This window comes from Schistocerca cancellata, chromosome 11 (genome assembly GCF_023864275.1).
Source record: "Schistocerca cancellata isolate TAMUIC-IGC-003103 chromosome 11, iqSchCanc2.1, whole genome shotgun sequence".
NCBI classification, from domain to species: Eukaryota; Metazoa; Arthropoda; class Insecta; order Orthoptera; family Acrididae; genus Schistocerca; species Schistocerca cancellata.
Window position 1 is genome coordinate 117170220 of NC_064636.1, and position 19887 is coordinate 117190106.

At 41.2% G+C, this 19887-nt stretch overlaps 1 protein-coding gene across 1 annotated transcript in view; it reads left to right on the top strand.

The window, feature by feature from the left end:
* The window catches only part of LOC126108298 (uncharacterized), a 535066-nt gene that overhangs the window by 181419 nt on the left and 333760 nt on the right, over positions 1–19887 (top strand). Inside the window, exon 9 of the mRNA XM_049913520.1 lies at positions 2217–2343. Within this exon, the coding sequence (XP_049769477.1) occupies positions 2217–2343 (127 nt within the window). The remainder of the gene's footprint in view (positions 1–2216; positions 2344–19887) is intronic.

A 19887-nucleotide genomic window follows, 5' to 3' on the forward strand; every position in this document is an offset into this window, starting at 1 on the left:
CAAAGAGCAGATTCTAGAAGTAGTACAGCATGAGATAAGGGAATAGACCTTTATTCAGTATGACTGGAAGAACATTTGTGAATGGAGAAATAGCCATATGATTATGATCGACGATTAACTTGAAATAAGTAGCATAAAAGACGTGCTTTCAGTTGGATTTATCGAATAATTATGTGAAGAACAGCGAAAAATAAAATAGTGTGTGGCTAGGAGGAAGATAAAAAATAATGTACACTGTAACCTCATGTTCAGTCTCTGCAGTGTCACTGAGTAGGAAAAATAATAGTAGTACACACTAAATTAAATACATGTTTAAAAATACAAGAAAGGCGTTTAAAAGTTTGTAATTATCTAATTACACTCCTGGAAATTGAAATAAGAACACCGTGAATTCATTGTCCCAGGAAGGGGAAACTTTATTGACACATTCCTGGGGTCAGATACATCACATGATCACACTGACAGAACCACAGGCACATAGACACAGGCAACAGAGCATGCTCAACGTCGGCACTAGTACAGTGTATATCCACCTTTCGCAGCAATGCAGGCTGCTATTCTCCCATGGAGACGATCGTAGAGACGCTGGATGTAGTCCTGTGGAACGGCTTGCCATGCCATTTTCACCTGGCGCCTCAGTTGGACCAGCGTTCGTGCTGGACGTGCAGACCACGTGAGACGACGCTTCATCCAGTCCCAAACATGCTCAATGGGGGACAGATCCGGAGATCTTGCTGGCCAGGGTAGTTGACTTACACCTTCTAGAGCACGTTGGGTGGCACGGGATACAGGTGGACGTGCATTGTCCTGTTGGAACAGCAAGTTCCCTTGTCGGTCTAGGAATGGTAGAACGATGGGTTCGATGACGGTTTGGATGTACCGTGCACTATTCAGTGTCCCCTCGACGATCACCAGTGGTGTACGGCCAGTGTAGGAGATCGCTCCCCACACCATGATGCCGGGTGTTGGCCCTGTGTGCCTCGGTCGTATGCAGTCCTGATTGTGGCGCTCACCTGCACGGCGCCAAACACGTATACGACCGTCATTGGCACCAAGGCAGAAGCGACTCTCATCGCTGAAGACGATACGTCTCCATTCGTCCCTCCATTCACGCCTGTCGCGACACCACTGGAGGCGGGCTGCACGATGTTGGGGCGTGAGCGGAAGACGGCCTAACGGTGTGCGGGACCGTAGCCCAGCTTCATGGAGACGGTTGCGAATGGTCCTCGCCGATACCCCAGGAGCAACAGTGTCCCTAATTTGCTGGGAAGTGGCGGTGCGGTCCCCTACGGCACTGCGTAGGATCCTACGGTCTTGGCGTGCATCCGTGCGTCGCTGCGGTCCGGTCCCAGGTCGATGGGCACGTGCACCTTCCGCCGACCACTGGCGACAACATCGATGTACTGTGGAGACCTCACGCCCCACGTGTTGAGCAATTCGGCGGTACGTCCACCCGGCCTCCCGCATGCCCACTATACGCCCTCGCTCAAAGTCCGTCAACTGCACATACGGTTCACGTCCACGCTGTCGCGGCATGCTACCAGTGTTAAAGACTGCGATGGAGCTCCGCATGCCACGGCAAACTGGCTGACACTGAAGGCGGCGGTGCACAAATGCTGTGCAGCTAGCGCCATTCGACGGCCAACACCGCGGTTCCTGGTGTGTCCGCTGTGCCGTGTGTGTGATCATTGCTTGTACAGCCCTCTCGCAGTGCCGGAGCAAGTATGGTGGGTCTGACACACCGGTGTCAATGTGTTCTTTTTTCCATTTCCAGGAGTGTATTTTAATTTCATTATTCACATACAGTAATGATCAGAATCTTATGAAGAAAGAACTTTAATTTGTATTTGGAAACATTGTTGTTGCTAGAGATTGCATTTTTGTGGGTAAATATTATAGATGTGTCCTCCAACACTTGTTTGAGAGACAGTTGTATTTCCGAGATGCATCTTATGTGTTACTTATTTAGTCTTTTCTGCATTAATTCCTTAAGTTTTGTTCTCTCCATATTTAACTACTTCACAGTTGTTCTTGATGAGTACTCTGTTTTCTAGTAATAATTTTCCTTCGTTTTTCCCTGCTTTAGTGTAATATGTCTCCTTATGTAGAGGATTAATTACAATGTGCTAAATTCAGTTCAAAATTCGCATTCATTGTTACAGTATTGTGATTTTGAAGTATTTATACTCATAGGAGATCCTGTTTTATGTTGATAGCACCCTGATGGGAAGTGGCAAAGAGACATTTTCCGGATTCCGTATGGCCAAGGAAATCATGAAGTAAAATTCCAGTTCCACGGAGAAGGTACTAAGGTTTACAACCTTGGAAGGTGCCTTAACCTTGGTATGTACTTTCTATCTCATTACATGATTTTCAACGTTTCTTTCAAAACATGTGTTAAGTGCAAGTACCTACTGGTCCTACAGTTTGGAAAATTCTTTGGAACAGCGATACGAAAATAAATTGATATCATCCAGCTGCCAGACTGGTTCAAGCCTTTCTACTTGGCACTACTTTGATGGCTTGTTATGTAGTCTAAGAGGCATCCCAATACTGACCTTTCCAGATCAGACGTATCTGAGGTGGTCGCTGGGAACCGAACACTTGGCCTCCACGGTACTGGCCACCAACGCAGGGGTTCTCATAGTTTTTCCCTTTGCACTCACCTTCTGAAACAAAAATTCTTTTGTCCCCCTCCCGCCCCATTTTTCTTTCCTTCTTCAACACTTCTTACACTTGGCACAAAAATATCCCATGATATCCACTTAGTTCTGTCTATTGTAACTATCAGTTACAATAATAATAATAACAATAATAGTAATTACTATTATTATTATTATTATTATAACAGTACAGATTAATAGAGAATCTGCTTCGATCATATCAAATTTAAATATTTTTGAAATTATCATACATTTCTATTATTCAAAGGAACTGAAAGCTAACAAACCTTTTCTAAAAAAAACTTAGTTCACAAATAAGTTAGTTGTTTACAGTTTGTTTCCATTTATCCATTTATATGGACTTTAATTCATTACGAATTCTTTCGTATTTGAAAGATATCAATGTGCAAATGCGATAGAACAATAATCAAAATTTTAATACCCACTTAGAAACTGTTTTATTCAGACTGATCATCTGGAAAGAAAGTAAAAAAGTGTACAAATACACATGGTTCAAAATTTGGATAATTTTGACATGTGCACTTTTAGTGTGATGTGGCGCTTGAATTTGTGAATAAAGCAGGTCCAGTATTCGTTGGATGTCTGAAACAGTGACTTGTAAGCCCCTTTACATCTGCAGCTGAGTCCGAAATTCCGTCTTCGTTAATACCATCGTAGAAAATGTTGAATCCCACAAGTAAGTCGACATGAAGGGCTTTCACACGTCCAATATGCTTCTTGATGAATTGGCATATTCATTCCGAGTCTGCACCCAAAACGTTTCGAGAGACTTCTATTTAAATTTATTTCGAACAGTTCTATCACTTCAGAATTACATTAACATCTCCTGTTCCACTGTTCATAAGTGGTCGATCGTATCGAAAGGCTTGTGGGTCGAATCACACACAAATGAAGAATTCGGAAATATATCATGGAATTGCTGAGTAAGGCCACAACCATACCCTACACTAATGGTACTAATTTTCCCTACATCCACACTATTTTCCTCCGCGAACTCATTGAGACAAGAAAACATCTTGCAGTTACTGTTCTCAATACAGGTTTTTCAAAGTACAAGTTTTCCTTAAACGCAAGCACTTTCCCCCTTCGAAAGATGTTATTAATCTTGCCTCGCTGAAGTGATACACTATGGGATCAAAAGTATCCGGACACCCCCTAAAACATACGTTTTTCACATTAGGTGCATTGTGCTGCCAGCTACCGCCAGGTACTCCATATCAGCGAGCTCAGTAGTCATTAGACATCGTGAGAGAGCAGAGTTGGGCGCTACGCGGAACTCACAGACTTCGAACGTGTCAGGTGATTGGGTGTCACTTGTGTCATACGTCTGTGCGTGAGATTTCCACACTCCTAAATATCTCTAGGTCCACTGTTTCGGATACAATAGTGAAGTGGAAATTTGAAAGGACACATACAGCACAAAAGCGTACAGGCCCATCTCGTCTGATGACTGACAGAGACCGCCGACAGTTGAAGAGGGTCTTAATGTGTAATAGGCAGACATCTATCCAGACTAACACACAGTAATTCCAAACTGCATCAGATTCCCCTGCAAGTACTATGGCAGTCAGGCGGGAGGTGAGAAAACTTGGATTTCACGGTCGAACGGCTGCTCATAAGCCACACATCACGGCGGTAAAAGCCTCGCTCTGTGTAAGGAGCGTTTAACATTGTACGATTGAACAGTGGTAAATTGTTGTGTGAAGTGAGGAATCACGGTACACAATATGGCGATCCGATGGCAGGGTGTGGGTATCTCGAATGCCCGGTGAACGTCATCTCCCAGCGTGTGTAGTGCCTATAGTAAACTTCCGAGGCGGAGGTGTTATGGTGTGGTCGTGTTTTTCATGGAGGGGGCTTGCACCCCTCGTTGTTTTGCGTGACACTGTCACACCATGGGCCAACATTAATGTTTTAAGCACCTTGTGGCTTCCCACTGTTGAAGAGCAATGCGGGGATGGCGACTGCATATTTCAACACGATCGAGCACCTGATCATAATGCACGACCTTTGGCGGATTGGTTACACGACGATAACATCCCTGTAATGGTATGGCCTGCGCATAGTCCTGGCCTGAATGTTATACAACACCTCTGGGATGGTTTGGAATGCCGACTTCATGCCCGACCTCACCGACCGACATCGATACCTCTCCTCAGTGCAGCACTCCATGAAGAATGGGCTGCCGTTCCCCAAGAAAGCTTCCAGCACCTGATTTAACGTATGCCTGCGAGAGTGGAAGCTGTCATCAAGGCTAAGGGTGGGCCAAACCCAAATTGGATTCCAACATTATCGACGTAGTCCGCCACGAACTTGAAAATCGGCATTTTTGATAACATAGTGTACCTAGAGAAAATTCGGCTTCTCAAGACGTCGGTCAAGTAGTATAACATTACAATCCATTTGTCATTCTAAAACACAATCGTGAGTGTAGGATTGCTGTTCAGTAGGAAAAATTCACCCTTGAGCTCCAGAACGCGACGAAGCGTTTTACCACGTGACAGCCGAGGTACCTCAGAGTGCAGCAGAAGCGGTGCATGTATACAACCCATCTCCTCGCAAAGAATGGAAAATAGCTACTGCTTAAACCTTGTACTTTTACTGAATTTGCAACACTGACAGCGTTGTTGAGCACTTTATTGACTTCCAGTCGTATTACTTCAGAAGCCAATGCTTTCTGGTGTGAATTTTACTGAAGCTAAAACAGCACATCCCCTTGCTACGAACCGCTTTCTTCGAGGGTTGCCCAGAAAATAATGAAGCGCATATTTTTCTTTTTCTTTATTGAACACAATGAGAATTGCACACGCGAAAGACCGTTGTTTGATGTATACACACGGTTTTTCCTCACAATCTCCATCCCGTTCTGTGGCCTTCCTCCAGCACTAAAAAGGACGTGTACGCACTGTCCGTAAAAGTCTTTGTCCTGGTGGCGGAGTCGGTGCTTCACTGTGTGAATCACCTCCTCATCGTCCTCAAAATGTCTTCCTCGAGTGGTGTCCTTAATGGCCCAAACAAGTGGAAGTCCGAGTTGGCTAGGTCAGGTGTGTCAGGTGTGACAGCCGTGGATGGTCTCCCCTACCGCTTGAAATCGTGGAACTCCGGCGAACCGCCCTCTGGTGACCTCAAGCTTCGTGGCCAGCGACTCACTGTACTTCTGTCGGCAGCAGATGCTCCATAAGCTTTGTATAAGCGTTTGTGAATATTCCCCACAAGTTCTTCCTCTGCAGTGAAGAATTCAGTGATGGCACGTTGTTTGTAACGTACATCACCTACGGACGCCATTTTGAAACTGACCTAGAATCACGATGTCTTAGGACTTTAATAGGAACCGGTACCTGTTTTTCAGGGCAAGTGATGAAAACTTCGCCCGCTCACTCAGGAGACTTCAAATGATAGATACGTAACGTTTCGCATTCGTAGCATTGTTTTCGGCTGAGGAAATAATGCGGTGCATTAGTTTCTGGGCAACCATCGTAGTTCCGGTAAATACTGCCGCCCCATTGGTACATGTACGAATACAACTTGTCCAAGACAGATTGCAGTCAACAAAAAGGAATGGTCGAAAAAGAAATAGTTTCGCCTGTAGCGCTCCCTTCCAGAGCTTTGAAAAATAGAAAGTTCTATAGCATTTGAAAATTCCCGACCCAGCTGGGAATCGAACCCGAGCACGTAGGACGGATCTCCGTCACGCTGACCACTCAGCTATCGGACAACACGTTGTGGTCATACCCCACTATTCAAAAGAAGAATGGTAAAGGTTACTGTTACATAATCAACTTGATATTTACACATTTGATTTTGCATTTATAACTAACACTCTGATAGGAACAGATGAAGATAAAAAAGAAGAATGTACTTTGATTAAACTGGAACCTTCTCCCTTATCAGAATTGCATACTTTCGAATCACTTCCCAGGGATCTCTTGCTACCACTGCAATGGTGGAATTTGTATCGCTTTGTTAACTACTTCCTGCACTAGAATGCAATTTTTCTGGGCATTCCTGCACAGACGTTCTGCTGATCAGTTCTTGCGAAACAAGACAGCAAATAACGATTGGTGACCTTCCTATCCTGGTTGATGAGTATCTGATATATATATATATATATATATATATATATATATATATATATATATATATATATATATATATATATATATATGGTGAGCAAAAACCTGCGGTTGTTTCCTGATGATGCTGTGGTGTACAGGAAGGTGTCGAAGTTGAGTGACGAGTTAGACAAAGCTTCTAGTTGGCGTGATGAATGGAAGCTGGTTCTAAATATAGAAAAATATAAGTTAATTCGGATGAGTAGAAAAAACAGACCTTTAATGTTCAGATACAGAATTAATAGTGCCCTTCCTGACACAGTCACGTTGTGTAAATTTGTGGGTGCAACGTTACAAAGTGATACGAAATGGAACGAGCATGTGAGAATTGTGGTAGGTCACATGGACAGAAAATGCAGTGTTAGAAGTGTGCTGGGATCTGGCGAACAAATTATTTCCGACAATGGAAAAACCGTCACTCATGACCTTCCAAAAATTATACCATTTGAGGTAATTAACGTACATTTTAATCTTACCAACGGAATGTATGTGATAGGGACCCGTGTCATTGAGAAACTAACATTATGGCATCATTTAAGACCAATGACGGGTTCGGTTCATCAATAATTAATGAGCCACATCATCCTTTAGTGGTTCCAATCCACGAGAAAATTAAGAACTTGGAAGTAACCATATCTATTGAAATGACAATTTGAGTGATTTCAATGGCATCAGTATAAAAGTCGTTTTAGAAACGAAGTAATAAAATTTCTTTCTCTATAAATGAACAAGTTACAAAACTACTATTTCTACTCATTCCCCGTGAGCTAGAGGACTAAAAATAATCCTAACTGAAAATATTCCTAACAAGGGTGTGGAGGTCAACATTCACATTTGTAATGGTTAGGTTCGTCGCCTTCGTGTCCAGTTGTAAATGAGTTTCAGAATTTTTCAAGCTGGTGGGACAGGATATCCAACGTATTATTAACAGTTGAATCAAACTGAGAACTATGTAGCAAACTTTTTGACTTCGTGTCCATAAGAAAAGGAAATAATATTTTGTCTAGTATGGAGCATGCTTTTATGTTTTCATCAGTTTTGTTATGTTTGAGTTCGTGCCATGTCGATGAATTAGGTATAGAAGATCATATACTCATGAATGATAAAGTGAAAAATAAAAAAAAAAAAAACAGAAGTGATTGGACATGCTTGGTGAATTTTTAGGTTTTTAAAGAAATTACAGGGGTATGTAATCCAACAGTAAGCTTCGCTTGGAGTTAAAGTGCAAACGGGGCTCGTCTTCGATGGAGTGATCGAAATGTTGCAATGTTAAGATAAAAGAGGCATTACCAAAAGAAGATAAAATTATAGTAGAAAACACGAAAATTTGTGTGCCTGTTGTCAAACACTATCCTAAATATCAACTTTAACTAAAACAAGGAAGGCTTAAAAATTCGAAAATTCCCGTGCCTTTCACTGAAGAACAAAATGTACAGAGTACAAGATTGAGTTACAAGAGATATTTTCAGTTAATGTCACAATTACCTATAATTCTACACAGTTCCACATGATCTACTTTATGTTCGTTGTGTTTCAGACAAATCGTAAAAACAATCAACTCGTTGGCTTTGCATTGTCTGATTATCTCACGCTATAGATTATCCACGTGAAAACTGAAAAAAATGAATTTTTTCCACAAGAGATGTGAAACTTAGGTCCCTCAAACAAGTATCTGAAGGCTTACGACACATTTCGTGATTTTAAACGTGTTACACATCTGTAAGGCAATGTTAACGTAAACCTGTTGTTTCATAGAAAAGTACCCCATTTATGTGTTCAACATGTCAGGTAAGAATTTTTTTTTTTTTTTTTAATCAACAGTCTTCTGGCAGGTTTGCTGCGGCCCACCACGAATTTCTCTCGTACGGAAACCCCCTTATCTCAGAGTAGCACTTGCAACCTATGTCCTCAATTATTTGCTGTTTGTATTCCAGTCTCTCTCTTTCTCTACAGTTTTTACGACCTACAGCTCTCTCTACTGCTATGGAAGGCATTCCGTGATGTCTTAACAAATGGCCCACTCTGTCCCTTCTTCTTGTTAATGTTTTCCATACAGTCCTTTCCTCTCCGATTCTGCAGAGAACCTTCGCATTTATTAGCTTACCTGTACACCTAATTTTCAACTCCCTTCTGTAGTGACACATCCTAAATGCTTCGATTCTCCTCTGTTCCGGTTTTCCCACAGTCCATGTTTCACTACCATACAACGCGGTGCTCCAAACGTACTTTCTTAGAGATTTATTCCCCATATTTGGCTTATGTTTGATGCTGCTAGACTTCCCTTGGCCAGGAAAGCCCTCTTTACCAGTACTATTCTGCTTTTTATATTCTCATTGCTCGTCTATCATTGTTTATTTTGCTGCCTAGGTAGCAGAATTACTTAACTTCATCTATTTCACGGCCAGCAATCCTGGTGTTCAATTTCTTGCTGTTGTCATTTCTGCTACTTCTCGTTAGTTACATCTTACTGCGATTTGCTCTCAATCCATATTCGGTACTCATTAGACTGTATATTCCATTGAGCAGATCCTGTAATTCCTGTCGATATCAATGTCATCAGTGAATCTTATCGTTGGTATCCTTTCACCGAGAATTTTAATTCCACTCTTGAACCTTCCTTATATTTCCATCATTGCTTCTTGCACGTGTAAATTTAACACTAGGAGCGAAGGACTACAGCCCTGTCTTACACCCTTCTTAATTCTAGCAGTTCATTCTTGGTATTCAACGATTACTACTCCGTCTTGGCTCTTGAAGTTGTTGTACATCACCGGTCACTCCCTGTAGCTTACCTCTGTTTTCCTCAGAATTTCGAACATCTTGCACCATTTTACATTGTCGAACACTATTTCCAGGTAGACAAATCCTGTAAACTTTTTCTGACTTTTCTTACTCTCGTTTCCATTATCAGCCACAACGTTAAGAACGACCTCCCAGGTGCTTTTACCTTTCCTAACGCCTAACTGATCGTCACTAACATATCCAATTTTTTGGTTTTTCTATGTATTATTATTGTCAGCAACTTGGATGTATGAGCTGTTATGCTGATTATCCGATAATTGCCGTACTTGTCAGCTCTTGCAGTCTTTGGAATTGTGTGGATGATATTTTCCAGGAAGTCACACGGTACATCGTCAGACTTATAGACTGTACACACGATTGTGAATAGTCGTGTGGCTGCAACTTTGCCCAATAATTTTAGATATTCTGAGGAAATGTTATCTATCATTTCTGTCTTATTTGATCGCAAGTCTTCCAAAGCTCTTTTAAATTCTCATTTTTTTTAATACTGCATTTCTTATCTCTTCTATACCGGCTCCTGTTTCTTCTTCTATAACACTAGATAAGTTTCCCCCCTCAGAGAGGTCTTCAGTGCACTCTTTCCACCTATCCGCTCTCTTCTGTGCATTTAAGAGTGGAGTTCGCATTGCAATCTTAATGTTACCGCCCTTGATTTAATATGACCGCAGGTTGTTTTGACTTTCCTATACGCTGATTCAGTGCTTCCAACACTCATTCCTTTTCGATTGCTTCACTTTTTCGAGTAGTCATTCCGTCTTAGCTTCCTTGCTCTTCCCTTTCATCTCATTCCTCAGTGACTCGTATTTTTGTATATCTTAATTACCCTTAACATTTTTGTACTTCCTTCTTTCATCGAACTACTGAAGTACTTCATCTGTTAGCCATGGTTTCTTAGCAGTTACGTTCATGGTGCTTGTATATTTGCTTCCAACTTCTGTGATTGCCCTTTTTAGAGATGTCCATTCCTCTTCAACTGTACTGCCTATCGAGCTACTCCGTACTGCCGTGTCTATAGCCTCAGATAACTTCAAGCGTATCTCGTCGTTCCTTAGTACCTCCATACCCTACTTCTTTAAGCACTGATTCTTCCTGACTAGTCTCTTAAACTTCAGCCTACTGTTGATCACCACTACATTGTGGTCTGATTCCATATCTGCTCCTGGGTACACCTTACAATCCGGTACCTGATTTTGGAATCTCTGTCTGACCATGATATAATCAAACTGAACTTTTCCTATATCTCCCAGCATTTTTCAAGTATAGCTCCTGCTCTTGTGATTCTTCATCGGACTATTCCCTACAACTAGCTAAAATGTATTACAGAACTGGTTTTTGTGCTCTTTCATTCCTAGTACCTAGCCTATATTCTCCCGCAGCCCTTTCCTCTACACCTTCCCCTCCAACCATAGTCCAGTCTCATGACTAACAGATTTTCATGTTGCTCTACATACTGAATTATCTGTTTCGTATCATCACATACTTTCTTTATCTCTTCATTTTCAGCCTGCGACTTCAGCATGTATATCTGAACTGTCGATGTCAGTGTTACTTTGCTGTAAATTCTAGTGGGAACTACTATATCACTGAACTGTTTACAGTAACACACTCTCTGCGCTACCTTCATGTTCTTAAAAAATTTTACTCTCATTGTATCATTATCTGCTGCTGAAACTTCCTGGCAGATTAAGACTGTGTGCCCGACCGAGACTCGAACTCGGGACCTTTGCCTTTCGCGGGCAAGTGCTCTACCATCTGAGCTACCGAAGAACGACACACGCCCGGTACTCACAGACGAGGTACTGGCAATATCCTTTCTTTCAGGAGTGCTAGTTCTGCAAAGTTCGCAGGAGAGCTTCTGTAAAGTTTGGAAGGTAGGAGACGAGGTACTGGCAGAAGTAAAGCTGTGAGTACCGGGCGTGAGTCGTGCTTCGGTAGCTGCGATGGTAGAGCACTTGCCCGCGAAAGGCAAAGGTCCCGAGTTCGAGTCTCGGTCGGGCACACAGTTTTAATCTGCCAGGAAGTTTCGTATCGGCGCACACTCCGCTGCAAAGTGAAAATCTCATTCTCGATTATCTGCTGCTGTTGATATTACCCTACACTCATCTGACCATAAATCGTTGTCTTCTTTCCATTTCACTTCACTGACCTCTACTATATATAGATCGAAACTTTGTAATGCCGTTTTCCGATTTTCTGGTTTCCCTACCAATTTCAAACTTCCGACACTCCACGTCCTGACTCGTAGAACGTTATCCTTTCGTTGTTTATTCAATCTTTTTCTCATGGTTACCTCTCCCTTGGCAGAGCCCTCCTGGATATCCGAATGGAGAACTGTTTCGGAATCATTTGCCAATGGAGAGATCATCATGACATTTCTTCAGTTAGAGGGCACATGTCCTGTGGATACACGTTACGTGTCGTTAATGCAGTGGTTTCCACTGCCTTCTGCATCCTCATGCTGTTGATCATTGCCGACAATTTCGCCTTTAGGGGCAGTTTCGCGCCCCATGGGCAAGAGAGTGCTCTGAACTTCTGTCTGCTCCTCCTCAGAACACCAAAGACTGCTATGACACTGTGTGCCCCTTTCAGTGATAAAATTCGATATAATTCCAAATGATACCCTCACCTACAAAATTATATACGGCAAGAATTATTTGACATATGACGCACAACACAGAGTTTCAAACGATAATTTTTAAACATTTCATGAAAGTTCAATTTTCTGTATTTTTGCACCTGCAGAAGAAAGTGCAACCTGCAGCCTGTTGAATCTGGATTTTTGGCCGTTAGTAGATATTCTGTAAGACAACATGTAACAACTTCTGTGCCACAGATACTGATCACTTTATTTTCCAATATTCTGGATAATAGATCTTACACTTGCTTGCACCTTGCCCCTAGACGCTGGATCTGGAAAAAAATTTCCAGAATCTTTAATTTCTTGACAGTTAATATATTTCTGTTGTATTATCCTCCTCCTTATTTTTCATGGATTCCAAGAGTTTCGTGTGTTAACTGTTCGAAAATTTCTTGTAGAGCTTTTTATAATATTGATATATAATATATTTTCCACATACACAGAGCGCTCTGGTATTGGTGAGATACAAATTTTTTGATACTTTTTTATCACATTCTTTACTCATATATGAATAATTACTTTTCGTGCGCCCATGTGAACGATAGTTGTCGATTGATTTCCCCACTTCACAAAGTTTACACTTCTTAGTAATAATCGCTTCTATCTACACAGAAAGTATTCTAAAAATTTCTTTTTCTGTGTAAAATCTTCTTTCTTCTTATTTGCTTGAAATTTTAAGATTTTTTAAAAATCGGTTTTTTTCCCAGACGTGATCTAAAAACAGTGAAAAATGCTTGAAAAAATGGCTGTTTTTATGTTCCTTCATGCAACAATGAAAATGGACTTTCATTAGGAAATAGAGCGCTTTGAAAAAATCGCGTTTTTATACCATTTTTGCTTGATCTTTGTTCGATCCGAAATCGGCCTTTAGCTCCTACTGGGATGGCTGCCACGTCGTATTAAAGGAGGGCATCGAAGCAGTTCAGAAGTGGTCCGCTAGATTTGTTCCCGGTTGATTCGAACAACACAGAAGTATTTCGGAACTCAAGTGGGAATCCATGAAGGGAAGGCGACTTACGGTTCGACAACGCTAATGAGAAAATTCACAGAGCCGGCATCTGAAGCTGACTGCTGAAGTACTCTACTTCGTCCAGCATACTTTTCACGTAAGGAACACGAATATAAGATAAATTATGGCTCACGGGAAGGCATATAGGTAATCGCTTTTTCCTCGCTATATTTGCGAGTAGAACGGGAAAGGAAGTAACCAGTAGCGGTACAGAGCACACTCCGCCACGCACCGTACAATGGCTTGTGGAGTAAGTATGTGGATGTAGTTGACGTAGATGCATCGAATTAACGGGAATCCATGGAAGGAAGGCGACGTAATTCTCATGAATAACCTGTTGAGAGATGGTTTTGAAAATCACAATGTCACAAAACCATAATGCTCTCAGTGGAATTAAGCTTTTCCTAGCACAAAAGAGTCGTACCTAGACTTCGTCAGCATCACTGTAAATGGCCATGTTGCTAGAAAAATCTTAAATGCGGTGGGTTCATAACGATGTTAAGGCGCTGTATTTGTTTCAGGCATAAGTTTCCCCAGTTAACTTGTGTGTTGGAGAGATTGAAGCAAATCTGCACTGGGTCTACAGTTACAGAAACCTGCTGCTTGTAACGTTTAGTGTGTGTCTAAGAATCCCCAGAAGGAAACTCTACAGCTGTCTACCAAAAGGGAGAAAATTTTTACTACAGAGTCCCGCTGCCTACTTCAGCACAGTTGTGACAGACAATGTAAATTGATAATAAGCGAAATTTTATTCTTTCTATGTTAATCTCCAACAATATATACATATATTGTGTTATAATAACCAATTTAAATCTTAGCAGCTTAAGGCAGACTTGAAGCCGGCCCAGAAACATAAATAATTAAGCTCATAGGGCGATAAAACTCGTTTCATCTGATTGATGATCTCTCAAAGGGTATAAAGAATTCTGGCGAACAATCGTCAGCGTATCATTGCCTCGGCGGCACACATTTCGTGACAGATCGCTGTTCTGAAACAGCGCCAGTGGTCATAACTCGAATATCTTTCAAGATTGGCAGTGGATAATGTGACAGGTCTTTATCAGTAAGCCCGTTCATATCACAAATCCATGGACTCTGTTGAGCGTAATACGACTACAGTGAAATTCGTGACAAAGAGTCACTTCAAAGAGAAATATGTGACGCATCAATCACGGAGGGCTCCATAATGCACTTAGTGATGTCAGAGTCAAGAAACCAGCTATATGTAACAGATCTTCTTGAAGTTTTCCACGGTGTACTCCTTCACTTGTATGTGGTATTCCATGCACTACAAGCACGAAACCTCTTGCAACCACAACTGTCTGATCAGTACAAACACAGCCATAGTCATTGTACCGAGTTTCTATCCGCTTCTGAAAACTTAGTTGCTTATTTTTATACGTTAAAATATCTCTGGTTCATACACTGAAGAGCCAAAGAAACTGGTACAACTGCCTAATACCACGTAGATCCCCCGCGAGCACGCAGAAGCGCCGCAAAACGACGTGACATAGACTCGACTAATGTCTGAAGTAGTGCTGGAGGGATCTGACACCATGAATCCTGCAGGGCTGTCCATCAAACTTCCGTAAGAGTACGAGGGGCTGGACATCTCTTCCGAAAAGCACGTTACAAGCCATCCCAGATATGCTCAATAATCTTCATGTCTGGGGAGTTTGGTGGCCAGCGGAAGTCTCTGATCTCAGAAGAGTATTTCTGGAGCCACTCTGTAGCAATTCTTGACGTGTTGGGTGTCGCACTGTCCTGCTAGAATTGCCCAAGTCCGTTGGGATTCACAACGGACATGAATGGATGCAGGTGATCAGAAAGGATGCTTACGTGCGTGTCACCCGTCAGAATCGTATCTAGACGTATGAGGGGTCCCATATTACTCCAAATGCCCACGCCCTACACTATTCCACAGCTTCGACGAGCTTGGACAGTGCCCTGATGACATTCAGGGTGCATAGTTTCATGAGGTTGTCTCCATACCTCTACACATCCAACTGCTCGATACAATTTCAGACGGGACTCATCCGACCAGGCAACATAATTTCCAATCATCAACAGACCAATGTCCGTGTTGAAGGACCCAGGTGAGAGGTGCAGCTCTGTGTCATGCAGTCATCAAGGGTGTACGAGAGGGCCTTCGTCTCCCATAGCCCATATCGATAATATTTTGTTGAATGGTTCACACGCTGACACATATTGATGTTCCAGGAATTGAATCTGCAGCAATCGGCGTAAGGGTTGCACCTCTACCTGGTTAAACGATTCTCTTCAGTCGTCGTATGTTCCGTTTTAGTAGGATCTTTTCCCTGCCGTAGCGATGACGGAGATTTGATGTTCTACCGGATTGCTGATATTCACGGTATACTTGTGAAGTGGTCGCACGGGAAAATCCCCATTTAATCGCTACCTCGGAGATGCTGTGTCCCATCGCTCGTGCGCCGACTATAACACTACGTTCAAACTCACTGAAATCATCATAACCTGCCATTGTAGCAGCAGTAACCGATCTAACAACTGCGCCAGAGACTGGTTGTCTTATACTGGCGTTGCCGACCGCCACGCCGTAATCTACCTGTTTACATATCTCTGTATTTGAATATGCATATCAGTTTCTTTGATCCTTCACTGTAGGTCTGTTTTATGCTGTCAGTTTCTTTCTCATAGCTGTTTTCTTGCATTCTCCAAATCATCAAGTGCTAGTTGTTATTGTGTATCAGACAATCATTACCAAACCAAGTGCATTTTGTCTTGTCAAGTCTGAGTTTTGAATAGTCTCTACAGGGTTAACTGTCTAGCTAAGAGTTCCTTAGATCATATTCACAATAAATGTTAAGATGTCGAACATATCAATTTAACGGAGATAAAAAATACGCTTCCTTGAAATGGCAAAATTCACAATAAATGTTATAGTGTGGAATATGTCAAATGAACAAATATACAACACATAGTTTTTTATACGAAGAAAATGACTACATTCTGTCCATATATATATATATAATAAAAAATCTCCATGCATATATCCAAGAATTTCTCTATGATACACAAGGATCTCCTATGGAGAATACTCATAGTCGTCACCTTTGCTCTTTGCTTTCTGACAAATATTTTATTTCATTGGATAAAGTTCCAAAGAAATTTACAGCTCCAGATATCAATCCTTTCTGTGCCAAAGTTAGACCCTTTCTTCCTTCTATTGTTAAACTTGTGAATATCTCAGTTACTCTCAAACTCAGATGAAGTATTGATAAAAAAATTCATACATGAATAAATATCGTGTGAGGCCATGGTTAATATTCCCTATGCTTAAAGAGATGCCTGTGGCATGTGCATACGTGTATTAAACAGATAATTCTCATTACTCTCCTTTGTGAACTGAATGCTATTTGTCTATTGGAGGAGTTAACCAAGAATATTATCCTACATTAAACAAGCAGATAAGCAAGATATCTTAATTTTCTGACTTCAATATCACGGAAGTTTACTATTAGTCGTATGGCAGATGAAGAGTCTATATCAAGAAATATAAATGTGTGGGAAATTGAAGAAAAATAATTTAGAAGCAAACTGTTTGAAAATATAAACTTCTAAACATAACAACAGAGTTTTAATGAAAGTTTATTGGTTTTTAGTGTACCTTTTCACTATTTGTAACACCTAATAGTAGTTGTTAGGGTTTTAAAATTGGAAAAATTCATAGTTTTAAACTATATTGTCTTAATGACATGCAGAAACGTAATGGAGGCCTGGTGATTAACATTCCATTACACTGTAAATCATTCAGAACCACACACAAAGAATAAAACTTTAATCAAAGTGCATAATATTGGAGAAGGTTAAAAAACATGCAAATAAATTGAAACTCACTTTTTTCAATCGCTCTCTACACCATTATTATCTGTTGACCAGCTGAATATTTCCTCATAAAATGCCTTACATTCGCGTATAATATACTGCTTCATCTACTGGAAGTCTTGCATTATTTTCTCTGCAACTGGAACTGTTCTTCAGGAATACGCAAATTCTGATGGTGGAGGAAGATATCCCCTCTTAGACGCTATGATCAATATTACTGTATCCTTTCACATATCTGTATCTGTCACAGAAGCAAACAAAGTGGAACAGAGTGCTGATTCCACAGTTATCTCTTTCAGTTATACACTTGGTCCTTGTTTCCTCAGAAAAGTGTTTTTCTTATTGTGTTTCATCCATCAGCACATGAAGTCTTCAATTGTGGATGCTTTGACTTCTATTACCTTTGAATTTGCCTACTTTTCTGTACTGTGAATAATGTACTTCATAATCTGTTGTTGTTGTTGTGGTCTTCAGTCCTGAGACTGGTTTGATGCAGCTCTCCATGCTACTCTATCCTGTGCAAGCTTCTTCATCTCCCAGTACCTACTGCAACCTACATCCTTCTGAATCTGCTTAGTGTATTCATCTCTTGGTCTCCCTCTACGATTTTTACCCTCAATGCTGCCCTCCAATGCTAAATTTGTGATCCCTTGATGCCTCAAAACATGTCCTACCAACCGATCCCTTCTTCTAGTCAAGTTGTGCCACAAACTTCTCTTCTCCCCAATCCTATTCAATACCTCCTCATTAGTTACGTGATCTACCCACCTTATCTTCAGCATTCTTCTGTAGTACCACATTTCGAAAGCTTCTATTCTCTTCTTGTCCATACTAGTTATCGTCCATGTTTCACTTCTATACATGGCTACACTCCATACAAATACTTTCAGAAACGACTTCCTGACACTTTAATCTATACTCGATGTTAACAAATTTCTCTTCTTCAGAAACGATTTCCTTGCCATTGCCAGTCTACATTTTATATCCTCTCTACTTCGACCATCATCAGATATTTTACTCCCTAAATAGCAAAACTCCTTTACTACTTTAAGTGTCTCATTTCCTAATCTAATTCCCTCAGCATCACCCGACTTAATTCGACTACATTCCATTATCCTTGTTTTACTTTTGTTGATGTTCATCTTATATCCTTCCTTCAAGACACCATCCATTCCGTTCAACTGCTCTTCCAAGTCCTTTGCTGTCTCTGACAGAATTACAATGTCATCGGCGAACCTCAAAGTTTTTACTTCTTCTCCATGAATTTTAATACCTACTCCGAATTTTTCTTTTGTTTCCTTTACTGCTTGCTCAATATACAGAATGAATAACATCGGGGAGAGGCTACAACCCTGTCTCACTCCTTTCTCAACCACTGCTTCCCTTTCATGCCCCTCGACTCTTATAACTGCCATCTGGTTTCTGTACAAATTGTAAATAGCCTTTCGCTCCCTGTATTTTGGCCTTGCCGCCTTTAGAACGTGGAAGAGAGTATTCCAGTCAACATTGTCAAAAGCTTTCTCTAAGTCTACAAATGCTAGAAACGTAGGTTTGCCTTTCCTTAATCTTTCTTCTAAGATAAGTCGTAAGGTTAGTATTGCCTCACGTGTTCCAACATTTCTACGGAATCCAAACTGATCTTCCCCGAGGTCCTCTTCTACCAGTTTTTCCATTCGTCTGTAAAGAATTCGCGTTAGTATTTTGCAGCTGTGACTTATTAAACTGATAGTTTGGTAATTTTCACATCTGTCAACATCTGCTTTCTTTGGGATTGGAATTATTATATTCTTCTTGAAGTCTAAGGGTATTTCACGTGTCTCATACATCTTGCTCACCAGATGGTAGAGCTTTGTCAGGACTGGCTCTCCCAAGGCCGTCAGTAGTTGTAATGGGATGTTGTCTACTCCCGGGGCCTTGTTTCGACTCAGATCTTTCAGTGCTCTGTCAGACTCTTCACGCAGTATCGTATCTCCCATTTCATCTTCATTTACATCCTCTTCCATTTCCAGAATATGGTCCTCAAGTACATCGCCCTTGTATAAACCTTCTATATACTCCTTCCACCTTTCTGCCTTCCCTTCTTTGCTTAGAACTGGGTTGCCATCTGAGCTCTTGATACTCATACAAGTGGTTCTCTTCTCTCCAAAGGTCTCTTTAATTTTCCTGTAGGCAGTATCTACCTTACCCCTAGTGAGACAAGCCTCTACATCCTTACATTTGTCCTCTAGCCATCCCTGCTTAGCCATTTTGCACTTCCTGTCGATCTCATTTTTGAGACGTTTGTATTCCTTTTTACCTGCTTCATTTACTGCATTATTATATTTTCTCCTTTCATCAATTAAATTCAATATTTCTTCTGTTACCCAAGGATTTCTATTAGCCCTCGTCTTTTTACCTACTTGATCGTCTGCTGCTTTCACTACTTCATCCCTCAGAGCTACCCATTCTTCTTCTACTGTATTTCTTTCCCCCATTCCTGTCAATTGTTCCCTTATGCTCTCCCTGAAACACTCTACAACCTCTCGTTCTTTCAGTTTATCCAGGTCCCATCTCCTTAAATTCCCACCTTTTTGCAGTTTCTTCAGTTTCAATCTGCAGTTCATAGCCAAGAGATTGTGGTCAGAGTCCACATCTGCCCCAGGAAATGTCTTACAATTTAAAACCTGGTTCCTAAATCTCTGTCTTACCATTATATAATCTATCTGATACCTTTTAGTATCTCCAGGATTCTTCCAGGTATACAACCTTCTTTTATGATTCTTGAACCAAGTGTTAATC